General features: G+C 39.4%; 1 protein-coding gene across 5 annotated transcripts in view; it reads left to right on the top strand.

The window, feature by feature from the left end:
- Window positions 1–24,164, top strand: part of ST3GAL3 (ST3 beta-galactoside alpha-2,3-sialyltransferase 3) — a 190,327-nt gene that overhangs the window by 28,246 nt on the left and 137,917 nt on the right. Inside the window, exons 2-4 of one of the 5 annotated variants that reach the window (XM_072868659.1) lie at window positions 10,504–10,551; window positions 12,563–12,697; window positions 21,270–21,312. In XM_072868659.1, coding sequence (XP_072724760.1) covers window positions 10,504–10,551; window positions 12,563–12,697; window positions 21,270–21,312 — 226 coding nt within the window. Of the gene's footprint in view, window positions 1–10,503; window positions 10,552–12,545; window positions 12,702–21,269; window positions 21,313–22,621; window positions 22,641–24,164 lie in introns of those variants that run through there. The other 4 variants (XM_072868658.1, XM_072868661.1, XM_072868662.1 and 1 more) reach the window with 4 other exon arrangements.

The following is a 24,164-nucleotide window of genomic DNA, read 5'->3' as shown; positions in this document are numbered from 1 at the left end:
AAACTTAATGAATTTTAGGATTTGATGGGCCAGAAACCTCTTCAGATTTTTGAATCGCTTGTGGCAGTGCTGTTAAAAACCAAACAAAAAACCCCAAACTGCAAAAAACGTAAGTGAAAAATGGATCCAGCAGACTTTCTGTTCAGTATCACCTTTCATGTTAATAAATGGTCCGGGTCCTTGTAATGCAAAAGAAAGTAGAACGTTGCTATTTTCTAGAGAAGATGCCTATAAAGCACTTGTATTCAGGATATGTTTTATGCTCGTACGCTTTTCTTTTACTTTAATCCTTCCTGTCGTTTGTTTGTGTTCTGGGCGGACACAGGAGAGATGAGAAGCGTCACTATAAAGCTGTACATATGAACTTGTTGGCAGTTATTCTGGCAGCTGGGCCAGATGCTGTGTGCTTTACGATTTTGGGAGGCTTTTGGCCACTGGCTTAATATCCTAAGTAGTAGATAATTTTCAAACAAACTCAAGAATGTGAGTTTCCTGATGGAAGTATTTATATTTCTGCTTTTGAGGAAGGAGAGGTTTCTGAGAGCTAGCTTCAAAAAGTCAACACGTAGAAAAAGTTTTTTCCATACCGGGGAGAGGGAGATAAAAATGGTTGAGTGGCTCCAGTAGGCATAAAAACAAGACCAGGCTATTAAAATAGTTGTTGTCCTAATTGCCATTAATTGCATGTAGGTATCTTTATTTATGTAAAACAAAGATAATGTGCAGCAGCCTTCCAGAGCTCTCTGACAGTTGGGTGAGTATATGTAAGTTTAAGACACTGTCACTAATACAGTTCTTAGACTGTGCTTTGTTAAGGTTAAAAGCCCATGTCCGTATTTAATAAAAATACAAGAGTAAAGGAATTTATTTCTATTTATGAATGCTTTGTATTTTACAATATTTAAGGTAACAATATATATTTTGTTTGCACTATGAAAATACAGAATTCATTTTCCTTATGCCAGTGCTGTGCGATAACCTAATCAAGAAATTTTAGCATATTTGTCTTTAGTTTGAAACTGAACTTTTCTTAAGGACAAATTTAAGAATATTTTGCTTTCTTTGTAGTTTCAAGCTGTTAGTAAAGAGTAATAATGTTTTAAAGTGTTCAGGGGTTTTTGGTATGGAAATTACTTGGTATTCCAAAAGTTTTGTGAAAATTACATGCGTGAGCACTAACCAAGAAAACTGAAGGGAGCATGCTATTTACATTTTTCTAATGATGGAGATAAATACGTATTATTTGGTTAAAATGACTTTAAAAAATACTTTAAGAACAATTTGCACCTTTTGAAGTGTGATTGAAAGCAACCAGAGAGCACTGGCCAATTAATTTTTGTTTACATCTCTCTTGCATCACCAAAATATTATGTTGAGTCTGGCCCTTAGTTTGCAAATGATGTATTGGAGTATTTTCAAGGGTTTATGTCCAAATGAGTGTTGTTAGGTGCTTTAATTTAAAAAAAAAAAAAAAAATTAGTTGTGATCTGTAACCCTCCCGTCCAGTATTCTTGTTTGAACTAAATAATGGCTATACTAATAATTATTAGACACATTCTACACAGAATAACAAGATTTACTGTTGATTCAGTAGTTTTCTGTCTTAAGTCATGTCAGTGGTTAAATTGGTCTATCCTCTAAATATTCCGAATAGTTAGATCCAATAGTCATACACAGGTAAGTCTAAATACAATTTCCCCTGTGCCCCCTGATATATCCAATGTACAAGTTTGCTGTTAATTTTAATTATAAAGACAGCTGTGGTGTTGTTTTGTTACTGAGATTATCTAGGAAACACTAGGAGTGACCCTTTTAAAAATAAATGTGTTAAAGAGTTCATAACTTTGAAGTATTAGCTGGAGGTATACATTCAGAAGGTACGTATTCTGAACCTAAAGCAAGTGCTTTACATTTGAGTGCACAAATACTGTATTTCTTGATTAAAAGAGTGAATATTTTATTCAGAAACAAAATATGGTTTCACTTCATATTGCTTTGATTAAAGACTGGTACTACCACTGATGCTCAAGAAAATGTTCTTGAACTGAGCTGGTACTATCTTACTGACTCACGTTCTCACATTTGTTCCTGTGTGATTCCCAACTGCCAATATCCATTTTCTGTCTTGCCACATGAATTGTAAGCTTAGAAGAGAGAATGTTTACTGTTTTGTAATTTATTGCATGTTCCACTATGGAATTTGGGTGTATGACTGACCTAGTGCTACAATAATAATTGAAACCAAAATATGAAACTTGGCTTAGGAGGACATGAGCTTCATGAGAATCTGCCTGGGATTAATTAAAGGCTTTCTCTCTGTTAAGAGAAAAAGCTCTCAGATACCAGCTTTATTGGTACAATTTGGCCTGTTTGTTTGTGTGGCTTTACGGTAGATCCGTACCTTCCCTACAGTTGTGTTCCTCAAAGCCAAGTATATTTTCATTGAACTTCTGCAGCACCTTGGTCTCCCCTTCTCCTTTGCATTTGGGGATTGTTTGTCCATTTCTTCTGGAAAGAGCAACCTAAGAGGCCGGTGCTGTTGGCCTTCCCCTGGAATAGGGAGCTGTGACGGACGCCGAGGAGCTGCACATACCGAATGCTCGGAGTGAAGCACCATGTTGTCCTTGTGCCCAGAGTTGCGTTGTTCACGGCACTGCGAAGTTATGTAGTAGATCCAAATAATTACTGATCTTTATACGAAATAAATAGCAGAACATACCAGCCCTTCCTGCTACCAAACGGTTGTTTGGGCACTGCTGAAGACAATAGTAATATAATATCCTTCTGAAGCATTTGCCAGCTGGCGCAGGACACCACATCTTTTCATTCAGTTCATTCATTGCAGAATAAAGAAAATTGGCATGCTCAGCACATTTTAAAAATACATCTGTTCGCAACATGAGTGTTGTTTCTTGCTTAGTTGATTTGCCACTTCATTACGAACGTCCTGATGGAAAAGGAGTGATGCGCACAATAGCAAGTGTAAAAGTTGGTTAAGTTCCATGAAATTCGTAAAAATTCATTAAAGAAATATTGCTACATCTTTCAAGTTCTGTATCACTAGGAGAGTTGTAGTTTCAGTTAAATGACAGGAAATTGAGAGCTGATAGAGAATTACTTTGCATTTACAATGTAACCAGTAGATCTCGATGCCACATAAAATTATTAAGGCAAGTGATAAGACTTCACTGTATGCATTCTGAGCGCTCAAGCCTTTTTTCCAAGGGTCTTTGGAAAAAAGCAGATTGTTTATTTTTGCAGATGAGAAACAATTTCATTGAAGGACTTGTTCAGGGTTGCACAGGTTATAGCAAGATTACCCATATTGCCTGTGCTTTAGTTTGGCCGTGAGTTTGCAGAGACGAACTCCCAACGGGTTGTGTCTGCGCTCCCTGGGGCAGAGCTTGTGCGTGAGCCTCATCGCTCTGTGTCCGGATTCTCGGTGTGGAAACCGTCTGGCTCCAGGCTGAAACAAAAAAGGGATCTGTTGTCTGGGCAGAGCGGATGGTCAAGGCATTTGGGCTCAACTCTAAGCTTGGCTGTGAAGTCATTTGTCAATAAAAAAAGGTGTGTTGTTGGGTCAGCCACAGAAATGGAGAGAGAACCTGTGTGGCCTACTTTAGTACTGTATGCTTAAAAAGTTAGTACTGTATAAATGAGGGTAGTATTTAAAGAGATGGTGGCTAGAGCAACAATGCAGAAACTTTTCAACTTTGTACAGTGCATAAGTGAATTAATATTTAGATCAGAACGAATTTTTTCCATTCTTATGATATTTTACAATGATGCGCATTCTCAAATGAGGGTGAATCTTCCCCCACAGGCACATTATATGAAACAAGCACCAGCCCCTTCCCACATCTCCGTACCGATACAAATATAGCCAGGTGGCACACAGGACGGGCATTCCAATTTAGTGCAACAGAAACACTGTAGTGCAACCTTGTTTTAAGACCATTTATTAAAGTAGAAAATCTGGAGTTTATTGGAAGTGTTCTTTACAATCAGATGTTTCCTGTTGCTGAAGATGTGTCCTGTTGCTGAGTGACTTTTCCCTTCCCATAAAGAGAAAAGGTTTAAACTTTGAACCTGGGTCTCCTATCAATGGCAGACAGCACTGGACTGAAACTCTTCACATGGTTTGCTTGCCAAAACTTGCAGTCGGTATTTACTGTAGCTTGCACATCTGTGATTAGGAAGTGTGCCTGTGCTCTGTGTGTGTCGTCTTTATATATTCCTCATCTTAGATATTGCAAATGTTAGAATAACGCTGCTCAAACAATACACTTGAGATTGTAACTTCTTGTGGCGTCTAAGCATGGGAACACTACTGATTGTTTTTCACAGAGTATGTATATAGGAGCTGAGATTACTAGTAAGAGTGGTCTTATATATGTTTCCTTTGACCTTCACTGAGGCTGTGTGAAGTGGTGCGTAGGGGATGTCATAATTCGTGCCTTGAGCTTTGAATAAAGCGTATGAGTAACTCAGAGCATCCTTGAGGCTGTGGTACAGCAAATGTTCTTGTAGTGACCAGTGCTCTTAACACAGAGCCATCTCACTGTGTTCAGAAAAAGGTGGGGAAGTAGGAAAATCAGTTGTACTATAGAAGAAAGAGCTTAGTAAAGCGGAATAAACCAAGCAGTGGGGAATACAACATTAATGCAAAAGTAGGATACTTAATAAATTAGTAGGGAGGCATTTATCATTAGACTGAATAAATTACTTAGCCCTTCCCTAAATCTGTCTTCAGCAAGTAAAAAAAGGCATTAGGAAGTGAAGGATGCCCTGTCAAGTAACTTATAAGTGCAGGTAGTTGTTCTTGTGTTTTACCAAATCTGAGAAAGGATGTTCATGCTTTAGGTATCTAAGCGAGATCTCTGTGGAATAGAACTGAAATGATTTAGTTCCCTTCAATTTCTTGGGTATAAGAATTATCCAGAATGTTGCGTAGTCATGCTAAGAGTGGGGTTTTTGCCAAATATTTTTTTCTTTGGGGCAGGGGATGTTCTGAGACAGATCTTCTTGCCAAATGAATCCCGCCAGTAGCGTGTTTTCTGAGCGTGGCACTGCTTTTGTCAGCTTCATTTTCTGACTAGATGAAACATAAGGATAGTTTTTGTTATTATTGGCCTTTCCATCACTAAGTTATGATGAGTTTTGTGCATTAAGTGTTCCTTTTGTGGTATACGTCATGTTATAGAATATTGATCCCCAAAATAAAATAAATTTTGATGGCTATTGGGGTGTTTGATCCTATCCTTTTCAGTACTCAGCTGAAAAAGGGAGACAGCTGAATGACAGACCCTTTTCTTTATGGATGGTCTACTAATTCTTTATGGATGGTCTTCTAATTCTGCAGTAAAAAAAGCAGCACCTAAAATCTTTCTTTTCATTCTGACTCTGAATCAAAATTTTATTCTTTAATGTTGTTACTGCAATTGCTGTCCCCAGTCCAGGTGATGGAGCTCTGCAGGATATCTGGTCTCTGATCAAGCTCTGGAGGTAGAAATTACATTAAATGTTATTAAATATAGGTTGCAGTTCTGTAGGAGTCCATTGGAGTATCTGGAGAGCAGGGGTATGGAATGAGAAACTTAACACTGATCATGCATACAAGAAAGCAATGCAGACCTCAGAGCTTGAGTCTCTGTATGAGGATGTGCCAAATTACAGCCTTATGTTGCAATATATTATTGTATTCCCTGTTTGGCTTGGTCTGTGGAGCGTATTACTGTAATGGTATGTGGTATCAAGGCTGTGTTAAGCCTTTATTATTAAACTCTTATAACTCCTGTGGGACTGATGGTTTGTGGTTTCTCAGGACCACTTCCAAAGCAGCATGCAATCATTTTTTTAACTGATTTTTTTTTTTCCCCCCTATGGAAGTTGGTTTATTGCTAAAGTCTGGTTTTGTTTTTAAAAAAAAAAAAAAAGGGTGAGAGAAGTTACTGGTTCAGCTTCTTTGGTTTCCAATAGGATGAGACAAATATCTACAAATCCTTGCAGGGAGAATCTGTAAAAAGCAAAAAAAGTTAGTGGCTTCTCAGAGGGACTTACTGTAAAAAGTCTTAACTGAAATTCTGAAACACCACTTAAGTAAACATACAGGTTATGTACAGCTCTTGATTAAATGTGCATTATATTTGCTGTTCTCATTCTGTGTTGCTACTGCTTGTTTTCAGTTTGTACCTTGCATTTTCATCAATGATGAAGTCAAAGCAAGGACAGTATTTGCACTGGAAGTTGGTTCAAGTATTTGCTCTTACATGATTTCAGGAACTTGACACATCTGGGCTCTAAGAGCTGTTTCCACACATCTCTCGAGTGCAGTACCTATGCATGATATTAAATGTTTATCTTACGGTGTCCATATCTCTTTCTTGGAGTATGAAACTTAAGATGTTTTCCAACATGGCCTTGTTTCTCTCTGTTGCCTACTAATATGCAGTTTGTTGGTCGGGATCATCGCTTCTTTATGAAGACCCAAATTTTCATTTATTTTTCTGTTCAGAGGCTAGAATAGTGGAAAAGATATTGTAATCTGTAAGGAATAGCAGTTAAAATAGCTATCTGGTGTCCAGAAATGCTTAGACCTAAGGTGCACAATATATGCAGCAAGATGAGTAATTTAATTTGCCTGTGTTGGGGACAGGAGAGTGTGGTGCAGAGTTATCCAGGCCCTGAGAAAGCTCATGGTTAACCAAACAAACAGGAGGAAGGATTTGCAGGAGACCTAAGATGGGGGACAGCGGAGTGGAAAGGGGTGTGTGCGTGTGAAGAGATAAGGGGTCAGTGACACTGGAAGTGCATCCCTTGCCTTGAAAGCCACCCAATCCTCGTACCTGGGTGGCTTATGTGGACTGTGGTGTAAGTGCAGCAACAAATGTAGCCACCTCGGATTTGCAGGATTTTTTTACTTCAGGACAGAACTGTGCAAATCCAGTTGTGTTCCTTCAAAGGCAAGCTCAGCTCTACGTCCAGTATGGAGCGTTGCTGGAAGAGAGTTTAAATGTGTTCCCAGAGCAGCATCGAGTCTCTCTGCATAGTCTGTCTTGGAGGTCCTGGTTCCTGAACCAGAGGGGATCCTTATGTTTGTTCCATAGCAGTGAGCTCTCCTGGAAGAGGGGTCTCATACGGCACCCCTCCACACTCCAAAAGGGCTGTGATGGAGCACAGAGCCCTGCAGAGCACTGTTTTTTTGGGGATGATGGAGCAGATTGATGTGTTGGTCCCATTTTTGATGCTGTAGCTGGATGGTGGGTGGGAGGGGAAAGTGACCCAGAGCATAGGTCCCAATGCAACTTTGACCCAAAGTTGACACAAAGTGACCCAAAGCATCTTTGCAGTCTGGCTGGTGAAGTCTCAGCCATTGTTATTCCTGGCACTGAGTGCCTTCTAAATGAGTGAGTGTTTCTGCTGCCTTTGCTTCTTCTGATGGATTGGATCAGATCCAGAATTGCATTTGGATTTTGCTGTATCTTGGGGGTTTTTTTCTTTTCTTTTTTGAACTGCTGTAGCCACTGAAAAAATGATTGTAGCTAACATGAAAACAGATGTAAAAGGCTGGCATTGTGGTGTGCGCAGCCTTAAGCTGTGCATATTGGCAAGTTATTGGGTGTCAGATTTCATGATTTGGGAATGAAGGCTGCTCTTCAGTTAAGAAGGCAGGAGAAAAAACATTTAAGCTGGTTTATGGAAGTAGGTAGCTGAAAGGTTAGGGAATGCTCCTTCAGACATAAACGCTTCTTGGCACCTAAAGCAAGGGCCCATGTAAGTGGCTATGTTTTACATTGCGTCTTATTAAGTTTTGAAAGACAGAGCCTTTGAAGATTGCCTCTGAACGATAGCATGGACTCAGGGGCTTGGGGGGAGGCACTGGGCACAGACTGAGCAGCCACTTTGTCTCTGGAAAAAAAAAAAAAAAGTCTAGAAAGCCAGGAGGATTTTGAACTGAGCATTGACTGGAAGAGATTTGAAGCTAGAAGCAAAGAAACTTTTATGTTCATGGAAGCCGGACTGGGTGTATTTGCAAATAAATCTGGCTTGTTTCAAAGAAATGCTTATCTCCATCAACTTCTGACAAAAATAACCTGTAGCTCTGAATTTGGCTGAATGTGAATAGCTGTCTGGGTGGAAGAAAGGTGACACGTGATTGTCTTCTCAGCCTTTTTCAAGTTTATAGCTTCTTCCCTTTTGAGCTGTTAATGCCAGAAATAAACACAGTGTTTTAATAAAGATCCATGGTTTGTGAAATTACTTGGGGGGGCAGAGGGGGAATTAACTGTAATACAGGTTATTCGCAGTGAATTTGATGTTGAAACTGTGAAACTTATAGTCACACGGAGGACTGAATTGGAAAAGGGAGCTCACATGCTTACTCTGCTTGTAATTTTTTTTGTTTGTTTATATGAGGAAGATAGTGTTCTCAGTTAAGGGAATGAAACATTATACTATTTTTGTGGGCTGTAATAATGGTATTAACTTGGTGCTTGCAATGCTTTTCAGCCATTCTTAGATAAGTCCTAATATTTCATGTGCAGTGTTTGAATGCAAAATATATTGCAGGAAAATGAACAACACTTAAATTTTGGCATTAACTACAAAGTAATACTTTATGTTGATAAAAATCTCAACAGTTTTTTAAAAGTAGAACCCCACAGAGATACTTCAGAATTCATTGATGGCAGATGAATTTAACACAGTTAAAATGAATTAAACCCCTTGCTATTTAGAATAATATAAAGATGTCTGACTTTTATTCCCAAAAGAGGAAATACAGTTGTTAAGTCCAGATGGATTTTTATTTTTATTGGAATAAGTTTTGAGACTAGTAATATCTTTCTCTCTCTTTTTTTTTTTATAAATGTTACTACCATAGTGTTGGATATGGGACAGCACAGACCTGCTTTTTAAAATTGTTTTAAATCCAGTTAAATGAACAGTTTTACTATGTTTATTTTTAAAATTAGCACTTTCTTATTGAATTTGTAACAATTGGAAAATAAGCATGAGGATGATGTACAGTATAGAAGAACCAAGGGCTCGGTCCTATGTCAAGTTCTTGTCAGCTGGGATGTGGTAACTGTCAATGTCTGCAATTGTAGCCTGCCCAAAGGTAAGGTGATGCAGCAGGAGCTTAACGTCTTTTCAGCACACTAAATCTGATTGTGCTTAGGCTTTTTGCCTTGTACTGAGGGTTTGCACCGAGGCAGCTGCTGTGGTGCTGCAAAGGATGTGGGATCAGTTTATCACATCTGAGTTACAAAGAGAAACTTTAAGGGATTCAATCTATTCATTTAGCTGAAGATGAAAGGCAGGTCTGCTATTGCTGTGTCAGTTTAAAGCTTCGCATTTCGTAAAATTATTAATCCTGTCATGGTGGTTTGTTCTTTGCTGTGTTTTACCTGTTGACAAGTTGTCTTTAAGTTCTGGGCCCAATTTTGCTCCACTGGTGGTGGAGTAGAATTCGGTAGACTTTCTCCTTCAGTTAGGATTGGCATCAAAATGGATGGCAAACTGGGGGCTTACTACCAAAATAACTGTTGGTTTGTCTCAAGTAAGAGTAAAGCTGGAAAAATCCCCCACCACTGAGCGTGGTACCATATTGCAGCTCCACTTGGAACAGAATATCAAATTATTACTGATAAATTTTGCAAGCAGGTTCTAGGCTGGGAGAGCAGTATATGAGGAAAATGAATGACTAATAAAGCGATCTGGATCATGGAGTGAGCTAAGTGCAATGTGGCCAAAGTTCTACGTGGCTAAATGTCAAGTTGCATGTATAAAAAACTAGGAACTGTAAATCACAGTTGGAGCCCCATCGTATGAAACTGTGACTAAAAGTAGTGGGCATTAACTGGTGAGCAAGAGTTGTCACTGCGATCACGGATAAAAGTGCTATTGTGATCCCCAGTTGGCAAAATAAAAGGGTATCAAGTAGAGAGGTTATGTTTTCTTGATACTTGGCACATGTGCTGCACATAGTACAAAGGTGAAGAATATTGATAAATTGAAATGCATTCAGCTGGGGAGCCACTAGTGTGAGTAAAGATGTGGAAAACATGGCGAGAACTGGAAGGAGCACAAAATACTTGGCTTAGCAAACAGTGTCAGGGAAGAGCCGATAGTAACAGGCGAGTCCCCTAAGTGGGGACAAAATGTTGATAATACATCTGATAAGAAAAAGCTCTCCAGTTGAGCAGTCAAAAGCATATTATGATTCAGTTTTGGTAAGGTTGACCAAGCTTATTAGGCATAAAATGAAATTATTTTCAATAAATTATAGCTACTTCGTTGGGTAATGACATCGTGATTTGTTGCATACTCCAGCATTCTGCCTTTGCTAGATGCCTGTTGTTTTGTCTGGCTGGTGAAGAAGTTGTTCTGCTTCCTGGCAGAAGGGAGCATGAGGAGTTATTTAAGCAAAATAACAAGAAAATGTTACAGCAAGAAATGGTGCTAAGAAAAAGGGGAAAATGAACTTGTACTCTTGTGTTACAGATTCAGTGGTTCTTTCCTTTGACTCCGTTGGACATACAATAGGCTCAGGTACAACATTGCCTTCTTCTCTATCTCCCACCTCATGACAAGGCTTCTACTTAATTGGACATGGTAGCCATGTTGGGAGGCAGGTCACCAAGTTAGACTTTTGTGGGAATCAACCATCTAGCCAAAGCGGTTAAATAGGTCCTTTCCTAAGTGTAGGAGAAGTATTAGGGGTCTTAGTGTGGCATGAGGATTAACATGTGGGACCCCTTCCACTACCCAGCAAGGCAGATGACCTGGACACGTTACATGTGTTAGTGATGTGGTTTGTGCTTCTTTTCTCATGTGAAAGGCATTAAGATGATGTCACCCACCAGCTGAAGAAAAACTGTTCCATGCTACTAGGAGAGTTTCTCAGCTAAACAAACAGTTGAGTTATTTGGGGAAAGACATCAGGAATGCTTCCAGGAAGGAGAAGGCAAAAGTCGTAGCTAAACAAATAGGGCTGGAAACTTTTTTTTTGGGTGGAGATTGACCGGCATTATCGAACCCCAGGGCAAATCCTGCCCAATCTAATTTCCTTTGGAACCTGAGCACGACCTTCAATTAAACTGAGCCATAAATTAAAAATTCTTTTGTGTTTGGGGGGGCACTTCATGAAACCAGTAACTATCCATTTGGCTATGTGTAATTTGTGAGCTGTAGCCAAGGCACACCATAGCGAGCATGATACTTGATGAAATTCAGTTTATAATGTATGTATAGTATATGAAGTGCAAGGGAAAGGCTAAGAATTACTTTTATAACTTAAAACCCCTTAACACTTAAAAGATGGGCATATTTACTGTCTTGCAGAAATGAAAAGATAATCCAAGTGAAGGTTTTGTATTTTATCTTGCTTACTAGCCTTTCCTCTTAGGTTGATAGGGGGAACATGCTGCCTTCCAACATAGCACCTGTCTTCTGCCTGCACAGTTTGAAAGAGAGCCTGCTGCCTGACACTAACAGCAAAGCTTGAACACAGATTTCCGATTTACTAACCTCCGAGCTAGTGGTAGTAACTTGCTTTGTTTACACCACCACAAATGCTTTCTGCTCTCCCTGCATCTTCTCTAAAACTTGTATCTGGAAATGGATCTATTGTGGATGCATGGTCTGATGTGGGAGTATCTCTAGGGTGCTGAGTGCAGAGTGGGTATGTTGTGTTTATGGGGGGAAGAGACCCTCTATTAACTCCCTTCTACTAATTAATATCAGTCATAGCTGAAGTGTGTTGTTGCCTGCCTCCTCCTGTATTGGGTGATGGTTTCTTTAGTCTGCAAAAGTAGGGAGGAAGTTGCATAAGCTTGAGATATGAAATCTGTGAGTAAAATTCAGGGAAATACTTTGATTACAGCTGAGTGTGTCTGAATCAGCATACCTACACTGGAGTTATGCTGGATTGATGTTGGTACAGCTAAGACCAGAATTGGTCCTGGAGTAAAACTTTTAAATATTGCCTACTACGGATTTTTTTTTTCCTAATACTATTTTGGCTTCTAACTGATGTGAACACAGTTAACCCTATGGATAGCTTCCAGTGCAGGGTATCTATGGAGTTAATCTTAAATGTTGTGTTATGATACTACCAATAGGGTGGTAAACTTAGTTACAAAAAAATAGTTCAAGTGCTCCGTGTCTTTTGGAGTTCTGTTAATATGGAGGGTGGGAGACAAGCTAATGTAAGCCAACGGACTGTCTGAGTCTGTTTTAAAAGCACTGGTCTTTGTTCTGCTTATATATTGCAACTCAAGCGTGGATTGGTTAGGAGTAAGACAGTAAAATTTGATCTTTTGTAAACCCTTCCACTGCAACAAGATTGAATTTCTTCATTGAAGAAATATGAAGAAAACTCATATATTTGAGAAGGGAGGCTCAGAAATGTCTAAGAGAGCTCTATGTTTATTGCTTTCATATTTAGTACTTTGCCTTCACTGTGCTGCAAACTTTAACTTGCTCTGAACTGATATGTGTAATAATATGTCAAGATGTGTGATGTCTGTCCAACTGAGGGATAGCTTTCCTTGTTGAACAGGAAGGAGAGAGAGAAAAACTGTGGCTATTGTGCTTCCGCTGTCCATCCCATCTCACCTTGCTGCAGACCCAGGAAAAGACAGAACCCAGAAAGAACCCAAAGAAACAATGGCAGCTCCAGGCCCAGCCATTCCTAGTAGGTGATGTTTCAGGTTGGGGTAAGAAGGGACTAAAGTTACATACTTTGAAACATAAAAATACATATACCTTTGTCTTTATTAGTCAGAATTAAAGAGCTGTGAATAATAGTCTCCCTGTTAAGATTTCATGCTGCTTGAAACTAGTACTCATTGACTTATATTTGCATATTAAACAGCTTCTTAGAATTGTTCTTTTGTAACTGTTAATCGTGCCATGTGAAGGGCAATGTCTTGTTGCAGCTTCTGTATTTTATTTGAATTGACTGTTTGTCCTTATCTTGGTTTTCCCCTTAACTCTTTGTCCCACATGCAAATCTCAGTTTTCAGGGAGGCTGGAAGTCTGTCCTTATGCATCTCAGATTAATGACACTCTCTAGGTTATTCTGGATAAACTTTGAACTGAGTGTTTAGAAGGTCATCTGGCTATGCAGCCTTAAAGTACTGCTTCACAGAAGATAATTAGCCAGAGGACATGAGAATCAAATACACTTGGAGTGAGACCGAACTGTCTGAGATTCACACCGTGGTCTAGCCTTCACAAGTCCAGATATTTTTGTGATTCTCTTCACAACTGCCCCTTCCCTTGAAAGATAAAGCTTGAGCAGCAAAGGTAAATGTTTGATGTGATGTCTAGGCCAGTGTTTCAGCTGAAACTATTTCAGAAAGGAGAGTGTCGTGCTCTGAACTTGGGAAACGTTAAGCAGGATACAGGGTGTTTGAGGAGACCTAGATTTCATTTGCTTGCCACAGACTGCTAGTCCCTTTTTTTTTTTCTTCCCTTCCCTCTGTAGTTGCTTTGTTTTACTTCGTTGCTAGCAAATCAAACATTGGACCTTGAAAGTCAGATTTATACCCCTGCTATTTTTGTTCAAGACTTTTTCTACCTCCTGTGTCTGAGAGCAAGCGAGTTAAATTTTCCTTCTCTAAGCCTCATTAGGATAGGAGTGCATGTGCAACTTTCCCATCTGCTAATGTGCTTGCTGGAAATATTGAAGTTCTAAATACCTTATGGCTGTAGGCTTACACTGTTGTTAGACATGTATGATTGCGGTACTGGCCACTGGTTGTATAACAGTTGTTCTCACTGCAGGCTTAAAATGCAATAGTTCTAACATCTCAAGCGACTAAGTGTTATCTAGGTCTTGCTCAAATTGTTTGGATATTTTAACTTTTTTGTTGTTGTTGCCTTTTTCTTTTCAACTTAATTCTTAACCCTTATCAAAAGTTTGGCTGACTTATGCATAGAAAATGGAGCTTTTAAAGAGTAGAGTAGCATATCTGCTGCGGCTCATGTGCTTGTGAAAGCCCACATGCAAGACCATGCTTCCAGATGCTGAGTTCACAATGATAGTGGAGTAATCATCTGAGAGTTTAAATCCGTGCTTATTTAGGAGTTTGCTGTTAGTAATTCCTTGTGCTAAAGTCCTTAACCATCTTGGGAGAAGCTGTGAGAACTATGAAGGAAACTTTCTCTGTTTCCTTCAGCAGCTGAAGATGCTCAGATAACCATTTTGTGAAGGATGAGAATAATCCTGTGTTTGTCTTCCTAAATACAACTCCAGAGTGAATTTTGTGACTACTGTCGTACGTTTTGGATGGAGAGTGGTATGGATGGAGGCCAGGAATAGGAATACAACTGAAATCGTCAGGTATCAAATTGGTAGCATAGTGACAGATTCCTAGCAGGAGAGAAAAACACTGGTGACTTGCAGAAGATCACTTGCTGTTCTTTGGCTTTCTCGATGAGAATCTGGTAGTTTAGGTGGCAACAATTACAAACTCTGATCTTTCACAGATTTCTAGATTAGTGGCAATTCATTTAGATATGTTAATTAATAGAATTTGTGAGGCTCTGGTAGATGTTCTTGGTTTGAGGAAAACAATTTTAATTTACAATTGGAGCTGATGTGGTTCTAGCATGTTGGGTTTTTTGTGTTGGCTTTTTCCCTCCAAATTGCATTTCTGACTGTCTTAACACTACGTGGTAGTGATGGGAAAGGAGAGGTGAACTTACTATGCTGCATTTTTCTGCATTCCTGTAAAGTAGGAAATAAATGGGAAAGTTTATATATTGTTTCCGCTGGTTTTAGTAGCTTTATTCTGCAAAAATCCTTTTCATTTTTGATTAATGAAGTTCTACTTCATTCTTTCTTTCTTTGAGCTGTAGACTGTGGGAGCTGCTTGAATCTTTGCCAATGACTGTCATGTATCGGTTGCATAGTCCTTATGTGACTTTGCCAGCATGTTCAGTATCATCATCTGTCTTCTTATTAACGCTCTGTTCCTCCAATTGAAAATACAGCTGTGAATGCGTTGAGGTGCAAATGCCAGGAAGTGGCTTAAAAAATACCTCAAAATAAAAGTATTTTAATGAGATTTTTCTCTATCATGTGGCATCTCTCTGCATCAAGTCAGTACATCTTGTAAGTCACTAAAAGCCAATATAGATTACTGTTTTGTTAATATTGTTCTTGACTTTTATTAGGAAATACAATACAATTTCTAAAATAAAGAATAAGTCGGAAGATTCAGTAGGGCAGCATTAACTCCATTAGCCAAGTGGCTACGTGGTAGTAAATGAAACAACTGTTTATTTAGCAAAGGTTGCAGTCTTGACTTTAAACAGATGACTCCTTGGGACAAGAAAAAGGGCATATGCAGTTCATAGGAGGAAATTTTTCATCTTCCTGTTGGAGTCTTTCATAAATTCAGCTTAAAGCAGTCAGCTGCTTTTCTACCGTTGGAGGTTGCTATAGTTTTATTAGGAAAAAAATTGTAAGGAGTTATATAGTCCATGTTAAGGTAACCAGAGCCTTTTAAAATGTAACATGCTCAAATGACCTCTTTTTTGTTTTACTATACCTATTTTGGAGGTAAGACAAGCAGGCAAAAGACCTTCCTGATGGATGACCCATACAGCACTATCAGCGATTGCTTATTTGTTCTTTCTGTGCCTGGGGGATGAATAATGTAGTTCCAGTGTCTAATGAAGGAGACCCGTCTGGTGTATTGCTTTCCTCAGGCTGTAAAGCTGAGCCAGATGTCTTTGGGGGCCCCAGTGGGGAATTACAGGGGAAAAAAAAAAACCACCTTGAAGGTATAGAGCTGGAAATTACTTCCTTTTGCTGCTAAATCCGAAACCATAAGTAGCATCCTCATGATTTTAGGTGTCACCAGGGCATGCAGGATGGTGTGGAGACCACATCTTTGTGACTGGAGACAGATTTCTCCCTTCCCTGCTTTGAACTCACAGGTTTGTATTTCAGTTGTGCTGGTAGTGCTTGGTGCATCCATTTCCATCAAATATGGCTGTTTTCATCGGGTGCAGTACCTGGAAAATGAATATTGAGCTTGGTGCAGCAGGATTGGTGTCTTTAGATCAGTTTGCACAGTCTACGAACATTTTTAATAGATGTGAAATTCCAAGTTTTGCTGAAGGAGTAGTATTGTTAAGGAAATTCTTTTGCTCCCCAGAAAAAAAGGAAGCCTAAGTGAGGCTACATTAAAAGTTGTTGAAGAATTTTTTTTTTTTACACACATGGTGGAAATGTCAAATGGTCAGATAGTTCTACGCAGATGTAGATCGGTGAGGCATGCTTCTAGTACCGGGCTGCAAGGGCTAAGCAGTTATCTTTACAGATGTCAGGTCTGCTTCTTCTGTGTATTTTTTACAGAGCAGGGAAAGGCACCAAGGACTGGGCTTTGTCTTACCAGTATACTTGGGGTTCTCCCTGATGTCACTTGGACAACCTGGAGAAAAAGGCTGTTAAACTTGTATGCAAAAGAGTACATGGGGGTGAGGAGGAAACTGGAACATAGACATGCATGCAGTCTATGCAGGACAGTGCTGAGGAGCCCAGGTGCCCTCAGCTCTACCCCTTCTGAACTTGGCTTTGCAATCTTCCCCCTCCCCCAGTTATTTAAATAGCCTCAAAAAATAATGCTTTCATCAGTAAATTCCATCACTGAAGAGGTTAAAGTGAAAATCCTAAGGAAAGGGTGCAACATTAAGTCCTTGTTTGTCCAGTACTTTCATTGTTGCTCAGTAATCCTGAGCGGTATTTTTTTAACCCTGGAAGAAAACCTTTCTTTTGTCCTTTTCAGTTGATCCATTGCATATGACTTTTTTTCATTAATTCTTTCTTGTCTCTTGAGTTCTAGCAGAATTGCTTTACATCAGCTGAACTTCTATAACTGTCCATATGTGTTTTCTTAGTCCAAGGTGAATGTGAGGTATTTGACCTTTTTCATTGCAGGGTAAGTCATTTTACCTGGCCTTTGCCACCGATGTAGAGCTTGCAGGTGGACAGTGACCAAGGCTTAGCTCAGTTGGAGCCTCAGTTCCGCAGAGGCCAAACTGCACTGGACAGGATGAAATGTATCGGGGTGGTCTGAGCTGTTCTTGATAGGACTTCTGTCTCTTGAGTGTCATACTGATTTCTTTGACAAACACAAACATTTTGAATAAAAAAGCTAAAATTGAACCTTCTGCATTCCCTCCTGTACTTGCAATTACCAGTTAAACACAGAGAGAACTAGAACCGCATATAGCGTGTCTTTTAGAAACAGTTTAAATTAATTTCCTATTTCTGTGGGCAAAGTTCTTTGTACTGTGCTTCTAAGTAGCTAGCTGCTAAAGGAATAGTACTCAAGTCATTGGTGAAATCAGTTACAGGTAGTTTGGAAGGATAAAACCTGTGAGCCAAGTTAATTCCTGGGTTGTTGATTTCAGATCAGTAGCATAAGGGGAAAATTTTGCCCATTTTGCTTGTATTATAGCTATATTGGCTACAGATGCAAAATGCAATCTGAAAATTTGATAGATATTGTACATGGTGCTTTATGGCTTTTTGGGTGGTCTGTATGGTGTTTACAGACATTAGACAATGCATTTCTCACTTGCTGCTTGGTAGCTGGATTTCTGTTGGATACTTGGGAGAAATTTCCATGCTAATGCCAGCATTGAATTTGGCACAGGATTTGCATCGTTTATAGAAATTGCTATGCTTGGCTGTACTTCTGTTCATATAATCCTAATTACATGCTTTATTATGAAATTGTTGTCAGTTATTAGATTCCTATTCAATTCCGATCTTCCTGGAAATGTAGAAATGCATTTTTATTTCTGACCTAAGAAGACCTCTTGTTCTTATGGGGCTTCATTTCCCATGTTCATTCTTTTCTGTGCTTCTGTACGCTACTGTACCACATTGTCAGATGAGATCTGTAGCTTCCTAGCACAAGTGAGTGTGGTCCTTAGATTGCCTTGCTCTCTTTTAATACTGTTGCTTTTATCCCTCATGGGCCTTTCAGTTTCTTATGGGCTGAGAACATAAAGCCTTGTTCAGATTCTTCCATGATGTTGTTCTAGTGGATGCAAAATAAGTTCTTTATTACCTTTACTCATTTTTGGCTTAAAAAATAATCCTGTTGCACACAGCCATATAAATGCCTTGTCTGGAGATTGGTGGGTCAGACATGGCCTGAGCTGGATCAGACCTACCAACCTGGTTAGATCTGAAAGGAGTTCTCCAGAACCACACCCGTTGGTAGCTCTGCATTGTGCTTCGGTGCAGAGACGCCGTAACGGGGGGTCATCATGATGGTGTTGGCAGAGGCCAACAGTTGATGGTGTTGGCAGAGGCCATCAAACCACAGTTAACACGGCCAGCTGGTCCAACCTAGTTCTTGGTGGAGATGCTGGAGTATTTCTGCCCTGTTCTCTCTAGCTGTTTTGTTCCATTTTCTCTAATATTATCCCACTGCATGAAAAAGACGAGAAATGTTTTTGCGTATCAGGTGGTTAACTTGGTGAATAAGGCTTTAAACTAAGGTGATGGGAGGTGAAAGCAACCTGTAAGTTAGGGCACAGAGAGGCTACATGAGTGCCAAGGCAGGCTCTTGTAGCCAGTATTTTCAAGGGAGGAAAGGGTAGGAGTGGATTGCCTCTCCCTAGCAGTGAGCTGTGCGACCAGCTCAGTCCATCTCCTGTAACCATCACACCCTGACCGTACTGTATTTTAGATTGTCGTACTTGTCTTTGATTTAGTGGGTCTGTGTTTTATTTTGTTTTAAATTAAATACATAACTCCAGACAAGGATTGCCTTTTCCTGCAGCTGGGCTATATGTGTTTGGCTTTCTCCAGGTTTTTGTGGTTTTATCTGTTTTGCTGTTTTTCCAGCTAGCATGTGGGCTGCACTGTTGTGTGTTGCAGTGACTTTTGGCCCCTGTATTCATAGTGATACAGCTAAATGACATTGGAGGTCTGTACCAAGACTGATTTTTGCTAAAAAGGAAGCTAACTTTGGATCCGTAATATAAAGGCTCCTCATGTCTTTCTTGGGGGAGCAGCGTGTGATAGTTTCATTTCCAAGCCAATAGCAATGCTGTGACTTCCAGAAGCCCCAGTGAGCGTGAGATGCCCGTGGTGAGGGGAGCGTTTCTCTGCCTGCAGTAGTTCGCACGTTTCACCAGCCAGCAAGAGGAAGGAGCATAGAAGCTTCTGGCTTGGTGTTACAGCCTGAAAAGATAATTTACACCCTACTGAAAATCAAGAAGACACCTGTGCTTCTAGCTTGAAACCAGAAATGTTATTTTGTTTTGTTATACTTCATACATTTTTTGGAAAGTGCTTGTTGCGAGATAGTTGACTTGACATATATAATTCTACAAGATTACTTTATACCTCTGTTAGCAATCACCAGTGAACATCAAAAGTAACCACTTTAAACCTAGGGAAGGTGAAATGCATGTGACAAACCGAAGGTAAATCTTACGAAACATTGCAGTGAAGGTGTGTCATCTGTGGCACTTAGCATTTAGTTTCTGTGTGTTTTCTGGTGCTTCGGTTGCAAAGCTCATAAAGTGCTGAGTTAGTAGAAAGCCCAGGATGATGTTGTAGTTATGAGGTGATATATCTCTTATTGCATTTCCTCCTCTTGTATTTCCTGTTGGGAAGAAGGGAATGTTAGCTCAAATGGGATAAGACTGATGACAGGTTAGTCAGTGGCTGTAGATGGTTTAAAAAAAAAAAAATCTGTTGCTGTTCACTCAGTATGGATGATGTTTGTGGAAGGAGAAGGGGTTAATAAAAATTGAGGGCATATTTTTTTCCCCAGAATGGATACCTTCCTATGCATGATCCTACATGTGGAAGAGGTAAGGTTGGGCAGGAAATACTTTCTTGTAGGAGGAATAACCTGGGAAAATGTTAAGAGGAAAGCAGCAATGGGGGAAGCACAACTGTCAGTACATGCGAGGTGGAGGAGAGATGCACGGGTGCATTTCTAACATCAAGTACAACGGGGATGGTGGGTGGCACGCGGGTGCTGGCAGAGAACAGATAGTATGTGCTAATATCAAGTGCACACATGTTCTGCAACTTCTGTTACCTAAGTTATGTCAAACATAATTCTTCCCTTGACTCGGGAATTAAATCTTAATGGGATTGAAATCAATGGCACAGTTTACACCAACCTAGCTGGTGCAATCATTTTGTCTTAGGTACGTGTTAAGGCTTTCCTGTTCTGCTGGTAAGTGATAGCACGAAAAGCATGTGATCGTGTCAGGTAAACTACTGCAGCAGAAATTCTGGTGGTGTTTTGTAAGGAAAGCAAACCTCTCTCTTTCCACTGAGCTCTTTCTAAAAGGCTATAAGAATTTTTTTTCTTCTTGTTTCTTTTAGTACATTCTGATCATTAAGCTCTGGAGGGATTATCTTTTACTTCTCTGGTTGTTTTTTTCTCTTTAATTGTATGGTAGTGAGACTTAATGGTTCTCAGCGTGAGGAGGCTGAGCTTAACCCAACGCAAGAAGGTCACTACACATTTTAGTTTTTCTTGTGTATCTCATGTGAATTCTAATAGTTTTATTTTTTTGTATCAAGTATTTTATTTACAAGATCACAATGTATTCAAAGATGCTGAATGCAAAGCTTACTTTATACAGGAGTTACAGATGTTCTGAGTGATAACTTTGTTTCTGTAGCTGTTCCCTGTTTGTGGCATAAACTGTGACTTTGCAGTTTCCTATTGAACAAAATCACCTGAACTTGAAGCATTTTTGCCACCATGAGTGACTTTCTCTTGAAGAAGGGCTGCTTGATTACAAAGTTGTGGGTTGGAATAGACAAGGAATCGAGAAAAATTTCAAAGCTCTGCCATGTCAGGACCTAGGAGGAGTGTTTGTCATACAAATTATTGGCAAAATGATTTCTACTGCAAGCAGGAAAGCTTTGTATATCACTGCATGCGTGGTTTCAGTAGTGCTTTTTTTTTTATGACTACGGATATCTTGGTTAATTCTAGTTATTTCTAAATTTATGATTACCCACACGTTCTCTTGCTTTAGTATTTCATGGAGATTCAGAAATGTTAATTTGGGAATACCTTGAAGTAACAATAATCTGTGATAATGGCTGCTAGCAACTGGAAATTAGGCTAGCTATTTTCAGTTAGAAATAATTATTGCCCTTCCATAAGGACTTGCTGCTTTTTGGTTTTGGTGCCTTTTGCAGAGGAGACACTTGCAGTTTTTATGATATTATGTCCCTTGCTTTTGTTTTCCAGAATATGACAAACTGGGCTTTCTCCTGAACCTGGACCCAAAATTGTAAGTAGAGCAGTAGGACTCTTCTTTGTTTCTGTAGTTACAGGTTTCTTTTGTAAGCAACTTTTATGTCACCGGGGCAGTTGGCTTACTGGACTATACACTTCTACCTGGGACAGCCAAGTCCTGCAGAAACCTGGCAATTACGACTTCTTTCCTTACAGTAGGCTTTGCTGGCTAGCTTGGATTGTGTTTCACTGTCATTAATTCCTTAATGACTGATCAAGAGGCTGTAAATGTCCACCTGAAGCCATGACTGTCAGTCTGCTCTAGATATCCTACTGTTAATATTCCAAATAAGGAAAAATATATTAAACACTTGAAAGCAGGAGGAATGTCAATCTGCAATTTACTGGGATGCTTAGAAGTTTATATTTCCTTTCCACTTGTTTCTTTAAAAATGGGTACTACTATTTTTGTTTGTAAACTGGAGTGGAAAGAACCTCAACACAAGGCAGCAACCATTTGCTATGTCAGAAGAACAACAAAGTGCATGCGAAGATACTCATCATGGTTTTTGCCATAAATCAGTCAAATTGAGACTGAACTTCTTAACACTAGGGGTCACTAGCGACTCTGTTTCTAAGGTCCACAGCCTCGCAGAAATTTTGGTATGGGGAGCAAAAAGACTACTAAAAACCTTCTGCCTCTACTACTTAAAAAGGCACTGAAGCAATCCAGTGGCTTTGAGTTACTTGAGGATGCATCCCCTGTACATGTTAATATAAAAAACTATTCTTAATGTTTAGAAAGTTTCATTGTACTTATAGAGTGTAACGTTAAAGTTTTGAGTTTAGTCTTGCTGAGCAGTTTGGGAGCTTCCATAATGAAATATAAGCCTCATAAGTGTGTTGGGAACTCTTGTTTGCAGGAAATGGAAAAGTCTCGAGCTAGGACCTTCTTTTACAGAAGAAGCTGGGTAAATAAATGGAACTATTGTAATTTATCTGGCAAAAAGGTGCTGTAGAAGAACACATATGAGAAAGAAGGAATATTGGTTTTGTTCCCCCCCCCCCCCCCCCCAAAGGCTCTGTATCTCATTGAGTTGTGCAGGAAGGGTGGCGTTTACTGCCTGAATAGCTGGTCAAGGTTTCTTTCTGGTCTCATTTAATGTAGTGTTCTGTGCGGGTTTTGTTGCATGCTGTCTGGAACCCGTGCTCATTGCACAGTTCCCAATTTTCTTTATTGAATTTTCTGTATTGGGACATCCTTGTGATTTAGAGACAGTGGCGTATGTACCCTTACAACACTGTGGGATGAGATGATACATTATCTTCAATTTATACATGTAGAAGTCAAAGCAAAGAGATTAGTCCAAAATCGTGAAGTGGGTAAGTAACCTTTGAATGAACATCTCGGTTTTGGTAAGGGAAAGTTTTTAAGTAGTCTGATTTTTTGTTTTTTTCTAGACCACTTTGCATATTTTGTAATGTCCGATTTATTGAACATGCCTACTGACTGTCCACACACTTTTGGCATACCAGCTTTGGATACCAGCCTGTGCTGTGTCCAAACCACTGCTTCAGTCTTGCTCTTCCTATTCTTCCTCCTGTGTTCACTGGCCTTTTCTTTGTTGCTTTTAGCAAGTCCCATTGAGTCTTCCTTCCCCTCAAGCCTCTGTAACATCCTTTTTTTCCTCTTCTTTGCTGACTTATTTACTTCTATTACAGCTCTCTGAAACATGGCCTGCTCCTTTTTATACTTTAGTATGAGGCCAAGTGAAGTTTTTACCTGGTGGAGGGCTTCCAAAACTCTAACATTTTTTATTAAAACCTCCCCATGATAAAAACTCCCCTTTATTTTTGATTAAAGAAAGATTTTGTTGACTAATTAAAAAAAAAAAAGATATTTATATAGCACCCTAAATGTGCATGTTTGCTTTTCAAAGCCATAAAGTTAACTTCTGGAAAGGCTTGTAATAAAATCAGCATGATTAAAATAAATACTGTGAGGGTAAGTTAAGGAGCAAAGAAAGTAAGTACTATACATAGGTGAAATAACTTTTTTTTTTTACTGTAATTGTCCTTTTTTGGTTTCAGGTTGGAGTTTTTTTGCCTGTTTTGTTTTGTTGTTTGTTTCTTTCTTTCTTCTGTGGAAGTAAAGCTGGCCCTGCTTTGAGAATGGACCTGATGACCTGTAGAGTTCCCTTCCAGCCTGAATTATTCTATGATTTTTTTTTTCCCAATAGCAAGGGAGCCACAAAAAAAAGCTGAAAATACCATAAGACATGCTAAATACATTTTGAAAGAAAAATGGGTGACAGCCTAGAGGAATTTGCTGCTGTTCCACAAGTTCACCATGTGTGGTCAGGGTACCAAATACATTTTCTAAGTACACACTGAATTCAATGCTTTCTGCGACTCTGTCAAGATGGTACCATCATAGAAGCACTTTGTGGTTTAAAAAAATTTGCTTAGAGTTAACGGGATAATTCGTTCTGCGCTGATGACTTTATTGACAGAAATAATTTATTTATGTCTGTTGTTGCGATATAATTGTTCTGGTGGAATTTTGCCATAGATCGTAACTGTATAGGGTTCACGTAACTGATAGTGTGTGAGAGTCTAGGGCGACAATTAGTTTTCTCTCTCCCCCCCCCCCCCCCCAAATCTTTCATTTGTTCAAAATCTGTTCCTGGCTGTGTTAGTTGATGTCATTTAAAGTAATGACCTGGAGGACTAACATTTTCTACAAAGGTAGATCTACATTAAAACTTAAATGCTCTGACTTGCATTTTCAATGACATTATACAGAGGAAAGTGTTGGACATGAGTAAATAGTAATGTGTCCATTTGCCTTTGCATCTTCAATTTTTTCATGTATTACTACTTTAGTGTCGTCTACCCTGTAGATGT

Source organism: Ciconia boyciana, chromosome 7, assembly GCF_034638445.1.
Source record: "Ciconia boyciana chromosome 7, ASM3463844v1, whole genome shotgun sequence".
Lineage (NCBI taxonomy): Eukaryota > Metazoa > Chordata > Aves > Ciconiiformes > Ciconiidae > Ciconia > Ciconia boyciana.
Note: the sequence above shows the minus strand (reverse complement) of the source record. Positions and strands in the feature narration are given on the sequence as shown.